Source organism: Dryobates pubescens, chromosome 13 (genome assembly GCF_014839835.1).
Source record: "Dryobates pubescens isolate bDryPub1 chromosome 13, bDryPub1.pri, whole genome shotgun sequence".
Classification (NCBI taxonomy): domain Eukaryota; kingdom Metazoa; phylum Chordata; class Aves; order Piciformes; family Picidae; genus Dryobates; species Dryobates pubescens.
In genome coordinates this window covers 18,349,618-18,356,050 of record NC_071624.1, presented here as the reverse complement: position 1 = coordinate 18,356,050, position 6,433 = coordinate 18,349,618, and the positions used below count along the sequence as shown (strand labels likewise).

General features: G+C 44.0%; 1 protein-coding gene across 1 annotated transcript; it reads left to right on the top strand.

Moving 5' to 3' along the window:
• Positions 1–334: 334 nt before the first annotated feature.
• TM4SF18 (transmembrane 4 L six family member 18) lies at positions 335–6,173 on the top strand. The gene is made up of 5 exons (XM_054166757.1): positions 335–759; positions 2,564–2,653; positions 3,343–3,485; positions 4,162–4,342; positions 5,510–6,173. Exons 1-5 carry the CDS (start codon positions 583–585, stop codon positions 5,522–5,524), a joined length of 606 nt encoding a protein of 201 aa, XP_054022732.1. The 5' UTR covers positions 335–582; the 3' UTR covers positions 5,525–6,173.
• The last annotated feature ends 260 nt before the right edge of the window (positions 6,174–6,433 follow it).

The following is a 6,433-nucleotide window of genomic DNA, read 5'->3' as shown; positions in this document are numbered from 1 at the left end:
AGGCTGCCCTAAGATAGCAGCAAGTGTTGGCTCACCCTGATGGCCTTATCTGCCAAGCTCTGGCACATTGATTCCTCTGTAACATGTGGCGGCATGTGGCCTTCTGTACAGGGACGGGACACATTTATCATTTGACAGCCCCTTTCCTCATGTAGGGAAGGGAAAATGCTGAGCTGCAGGAAGGCTGAGCATCCTGCCTCATGGCAGAGTATCTGCATCATGGTCGGTGTGCTCGGGAGGAGTGCACTTCTGAGCAGTTGCTAGGAAGTGAGATCTCTGAAGTTCCTTCCTGCGTCTGGCTCCCAGACGTATTTCATTCGGAAGATCACAGAGGAGGATCTTTTGGAAGGGAAACTGCTACTTAAAGGCATATGCTTAGAGTGGCCAATCAGTTTAGACAGCAATATTCTGCTGTTGTTCTGCTGTGAAGCACTTCCCTGTCTCTGGAATCGTCCGGCAGTCACCTGCTTCCCGTGGATACGAAATGACCGAATCTGTATGAGGAGGGCAAATGCTTTTCATGTTTAAAACCTTTCTGAACTTTTCCTAGCTTGGAAGAGCAAACCTAAAATTTCTAGAGGGATGGCTTTAGAAACATGTGGAAGCTGTTTGAGTTGTCTGCTGATACCTCTTGCACTTTGGAGTATTGTTGTTAACATCCTTCTATACTTCCCTAATGGGAAGGCTTCCCATGCTGCCAGTTACCAGCTGCCCAACTACGTGTGGTATTTTGAAGGGATCTGTTTCTCAGGCATGATGGTAAGTGTTGATTCCATGGATGTTTGGTGAATTGTTTCTCCTGCAAGCCATGTTGGGCTGCTGAGCAGCTATGGAGTTGTGCTTGTAAAGGGAATGTGGATTCCTTTGGCACAAACACTGCGGGCAGGAAAACTTGCCCAAGCTGCAGACATTTGTGAATATCCTGAATGACATGCTTGCATACTGATTCCATGTCAGTGGTTTGGTTTGGTTGGTTTTTTTCTTCAGGGTTGATTGTTTCTTTTGTACTGACTTTTTGTTTTGGTGTAATTTATGTCTGTATTACAGAGGCAGGTATTATGTTGATTTAATCCCCTGTGGCGGTTGAATTAGAGCTCTATTACCCAAACAAAATGAAACAAAACCTAAACCAGCTTCTCATGACTGTCCAGATGTATTTAAGAGCTGTATGCAGTCCAGTCTTTAGAGGACTACATACAGTTCACAGTGCCTAGTGCCACTGTTAGGCTAAATGCAGCAGGTATCTGTCTGTGATTGGTGTAGCAGGATTTTTCTCCACGACCCTTGCAATGGGTTCCTCTGCAATGAAACACAGAGCTGCCCGCTGCTTGTACTGTTCGCTGTGTTCACAAAGAACTGTAGCCTCAGGGGCAGAAAGCAGGTATATAGTAAAAGTGCATGCACACAATCAGCACTTAAAAGTAATAAGCAGGGTGTTTTTATGAGGGTGCTGAACTGGAAGACTTATTAAAACAGGACCCACTTGTTTGAAATAGTGTAAAAAAACCCTTATCTTGTCTAGCAGAGGAAAAACACATCAAGCAGAGAGTATGAACAAAAAAGCACAGCTGAGAATTTGGGGACAAGGTAAATGCAGTAGTGACATTCAGATTTTGAAGCATTTTGAGCCTTAGGGTTATTACCAGTGCATTAAACCCCTCTATGTTATCCTGTTACACCAGGGCAGAAGGATGTGAGAGGATAGTGCTGTGATTCAGAAACATTCCCTTTTCATGTTTCCCCTCTCCAGCCAGTGCTTGAGCGGCAGTCTGTGGTTCTGGAGTCCAGATTTTATTTATTGAAACGTTTCTAGAGTCAGGTTTAAAAAATCCAGCACTTTTGAGAAGTGCACCATAGATACTTGGAAGACAAAGCCAATGCAAGTCCAGGTGAAGTTAACAGAATGACAAAGCCAATGCAAGTCCAGGTGAAGTTAGCAAAAAGCTTCTACTGACCTTTCCTAGCATAAGCTGTGCTGGTGGTACCCTGCTCTGTGTAACTGTGCCAGCTAGAAGCTATTGGACTGCTGTGGTTGTATCAATAAAGTATCCTTACTTTCATTGGTATTGATTGTTTTACTTGTGAGCTTGGTTTTCTTGTTTCAGCTTCACTGCTACGGCTGTGTCTGTGCTATGATGCTTTGTTGTGACAAGACTCTACTCTTGTCTTTCAAGTGCAAGAAACAAATAGTGACAGGAACAAGTTCTTTACCGTGAGGGTGGTGGAACACTGAAACAGGTTGCCCAGGGAGGTGGTTGGGGCCCCATCCCTAGAGATATTCAAAGTGAGGGCTCTGGGCAAGTTGATCTAGTTTGAGGATGTCCCTGCTTACTGCAGGGGGGTTGGACTAGATGACCTTTAGATGTCCCTTCCAACCCAAACCATTCCATGATTATATGCTTCTATAATGACAAGAGCCCAGTTCTTGAGTAACTGTGCTTTCCTTTTGAGCAGCTTCAACATCTCAGCAGAGCGTAACAGGTGCAGTCCCTGCCTTTAGGTGAAGAAATCTTGGGCTGAGTATCTTCATCCATCTCACTGACCTTGTAACATCCCCTTACAGATCCTTTTGTTGGCAGTAATTCTAATAACGCTGGAGGGTAACCTGTTCTATCGCTGCTGCCAGAGCGAGAGCTGCAACAAAACCTACAGGGTGAGTCTGTGCTTTGGTTTTGTGCATCTCCATATTTGCTCTGAGTGCCTTCCTGCTCCTGTGTTTCCAGCACATCCTTCTGTCCTTCCCACTGCTCTGCTTCTGCTTCCTTTTGCAGAGAAGTATTCTAAGTAGGGTTGAGAGGTCCCAGAAAGTGTGGCTCCTTCCTTCTGATGCACAAGCAGGATGAAAGAAACATTAAACAAAACCAAAACAAACAAGTTAGTGCCAAATCAATGAAGAATGTAGAAGCCTGAGAGTTTCAGTGAAGTGCCCCAGCTAAAGCATTTCATCCCCTTGCTTGTATTATTTGGAGGGTTTTGGAGTAATAACTCAATATATGCTATCTGGCACTCAAAAAAGTTTAACATCTGGTTGTGTTCCTCTAGCACTTGGAGAAACAATTTTGCAGAAGTGCAGGTTTGGAGGGGAAAAAAAATCCTCCAATAATATTTAACTGAGAGCTGGGAAACTGCCTTAAACTCTGTCTTAGTCTATATTTTGTATATAGATTTGTATATTTGTATGCTTACTATTCTTTATCTGGGACTTGTCTTTCTGAATTTTGAGGACTGAGACAATTACAGGTGAAATTCAACCTCAAGGAAGTGGCTTGGCAGGCTGAATGACTGCATTTGCTGTGCACACTGTCCCCATAAAGTAATATTTTTCTTCTCTCTTTACTTCAGAGTTTTATTTCAATTGTGCTAGCCCTGCTTGGAGTTGCTTTCTCTGGATACAGTTGCATCATTTTTACCTTGGGGTTGATACAAGGCCCCTTTTGCAATTCATCAAGTGGATGGGATTATATCTTCAAAGACACTGCTGGAGGGTAAGAAACCTAGAATGGTTTTGTCTTTCTAATGCCTGGATGTCGGGGAAGCTAAGGAAGTAGATGTGTTTGAGGAAAATGTGTCTTTTCTCTCAGCTGTGTTTGACAGACCTATGCAGGACTTATGTTGGTCTAATGAAAGACCAGAGTCTGGCTCCTTAACTTGAAGCATATAAAGCCCAATATGATTTTTCCATATTTTATAGGTAAACCTTTGCTGTGAGGACAGGCTGAGGGAGCTGGGGTTGTGCAGCCTAGAGAAGACTCCAGGAGGACCTCAGAGCTGCCTTCCAATACCTGAAGGGATCCTTACAGGAAGGCTGGAGAGAGACTTTCCATAAGGGTGTCTAGAGACAGGACAAGGAGGAATGGTTTGAAGCTGAGGAAGAGTAGGTTTAGACTGGATCTTAGGAAGAAGTTCTTCAGTATGAGGGTGGTGAGACTCTGGAATAGGTCATCCAGGCAGGCTGTGGATGTCTCCTCCCTGGGGGTGTTCAAGACCAGGTTAATGAGGCCTTGAGCAACCAAGTATAATTGAGAGGCATCCCTGTCCATAGCAGGGAGGTTGGAGTAGATGATCTCTAAGGTCCCTTCCAGCCTAAGCCAGTCTATGATGATGATGATGATGATGCATGTGCCACATGTAATGAATTTCACACTGCTGTTTCTCTAATAGGTACCTCACAGATTATCCTTCTTGGTCTCAGTGCACGGAACCTCCTAACATAGTGGAGTGGAACATCATTTTACTCTCTGTTCTGATAGCACTTAGTGGACTGGAGTTGATTATCTGTTTTCTCAAAGTGGCTGCTGAGCTGAAAAGGACACTCTGTGGCACCTATTCTGTTTTTGTCCAGGTAACAAAATATTTGAGGTAATTTCTTCAGCATCTCCAAGTCAGCTTACCTCCAGGAGTTTCTCTCAGTTAAGGACTTACCCTGGGCTGCTGCATTTCTAGATAAAAACAGAGGATGTGTACTGATAATTAAATCCATTGTGTTTAATTCATCCCCTAATTCCTTGTGCTATACAGGGATTGGTGACTGCTCACTCTGACCTTTAAGGCTAGGATTGAGAAGAAAAAAATGTGGCAGAGGTTGCTGAGCACCTTTCTTCCTGCATTCAATTTAAAATCATTCTTAACAGTGTGTGTGCTTCACAGCAAACAGAAGAAGATTCCAGAGGTAATAGGTAGCAGTTGTGGTCTAGGCATCAGTGTTTGCTATATTTTCAGTAGCTTGCTGAAAAAATAACTGAGAGGGCTCTGCTTTGGACAAAAGAAGTAGTTGGAACCCCAGAGCTGAAGTGACTGATGCTGCTAAGCTGCACACTGCAGCAAAGTGGTGTGGTTTAGTGAGGCATTCAGTTTCCTGGGTTTTGGAGGTAAGGTGAAATTAGACTTGCTGATCCTTCCCTTTCCATTGGCACTGGGATCAAGAAGCCCTCAGGGGTTTTATGTAGCCAGCAGTCTCGGAGATGACAGTACACTCTAGAAACGTTTCTAGTCAGAAGAAGCAGCAACCCTCAGAGCATTCCCGCACACCCACACGTATGTGTGTAAGGCCAGGTGTGTCCACCTGCACACACAGCAGGGATAGCTCTGCCACGGAGGGCAGAACAGGCAGGGTGGCAGTGCCTCTGCAGCATGAGGTTGCCTGATCAGCGCTGGTCAGCCGGGGCAGGGGAATTGCAGGTGCCACAGAGAGCCTTGGCAAGGGAGGGCTTCTTGTAGGAATTTCCTGGAACGGCAACCTAAGATAAGGTCAAGGCCTGGGGCAATCTTTCAAAACATTCTGCTTGCCAATGAGTGTCTCATCAGCCTGGGACCCAGCCCAGCTTCTAGTGAAGTCAAAAAGCAATACTGTCAGCTTGTTCCTGGGTGCAAAAGAGGGTCACCTCTGGAGCTCTAAGCGTGTCAGATTTAGATTGGATGTGGATGTTGACCAGTCAAACAACTTCCATTGATAAAAACAACTTGAACTGATAAAAAGAGGGCAACTACTTCCTTTCTTTTTTATTTGCAGGCCAATATTCTATGAAAATGGCAAGAAAAATCTCCACTGCTTCTCCTCCACCCCCCAGAAAGAGAGAAATGCCTTCTCCAACATTTCTGATGGTAGATTTGGGTGCTGCAAAGACCAATGTAACCATGTCTTAAATCTCTGTCTCTCAAGCCTCTCTGTTTTGGATGAAGTTATTTGAACTGTTTGACATCTACCTTTCCCCAGTTGTTTTCTACCATTCTGGTTGTCCTTGGCAATGACTTTTCTTTTTACCTTCCATCTTGCTCTGACAATAGGGAGGTTTGATGGCCATGGAACTGCTTTTGTATTGAAATCACCCTTTTGTGGAATAAACTGCTGTAAAACTGCTATTGAACTACTTCTATACTCCCTTCTTTTTGTTTAGAAGAGAGGAGTGGTGTTGTTCCCAACAGGCCTGAATCAAAGGCCAGTATGTCAGGAGGGGTTGTTCCCTTGAGAATGGATGAAGCCATGATTCCTAAATGAATACATTTTCATTGCAGAAAGACCATAATGGCCATGGAAAGCAGCAGCTGATCCTACTCATTCTGTCTTGGAAGTTCTGAACAGCTTTTAGAAAAGCATCCAGGATCTGATTCAAAGATCAGATGCCCAGCTCTGAAGTCAGTCCTGCTCATTTGTACACATTAATAGCTGCACTGGGTTCCTTTTTATTTTATACTTAGTGGCAAACTTTTTTGATCAATTTTTATGTGACTTGAAGGAACAGAGGAGGGAACCTTGTGAGCACACAGGACTATCTTAATACTCTTCTAAATACCCAACCTTGCTGCAAATGGAAGGCAAACATTCTTGACAATAATAATCAGATCAAAAATGTTCTTTTTATTTCTCAAACACTTATTTTGTTCACTGCCAGGGGGCATAAGTCTCATTTGCAGCCTCATGGGCAGCATTTGGCTG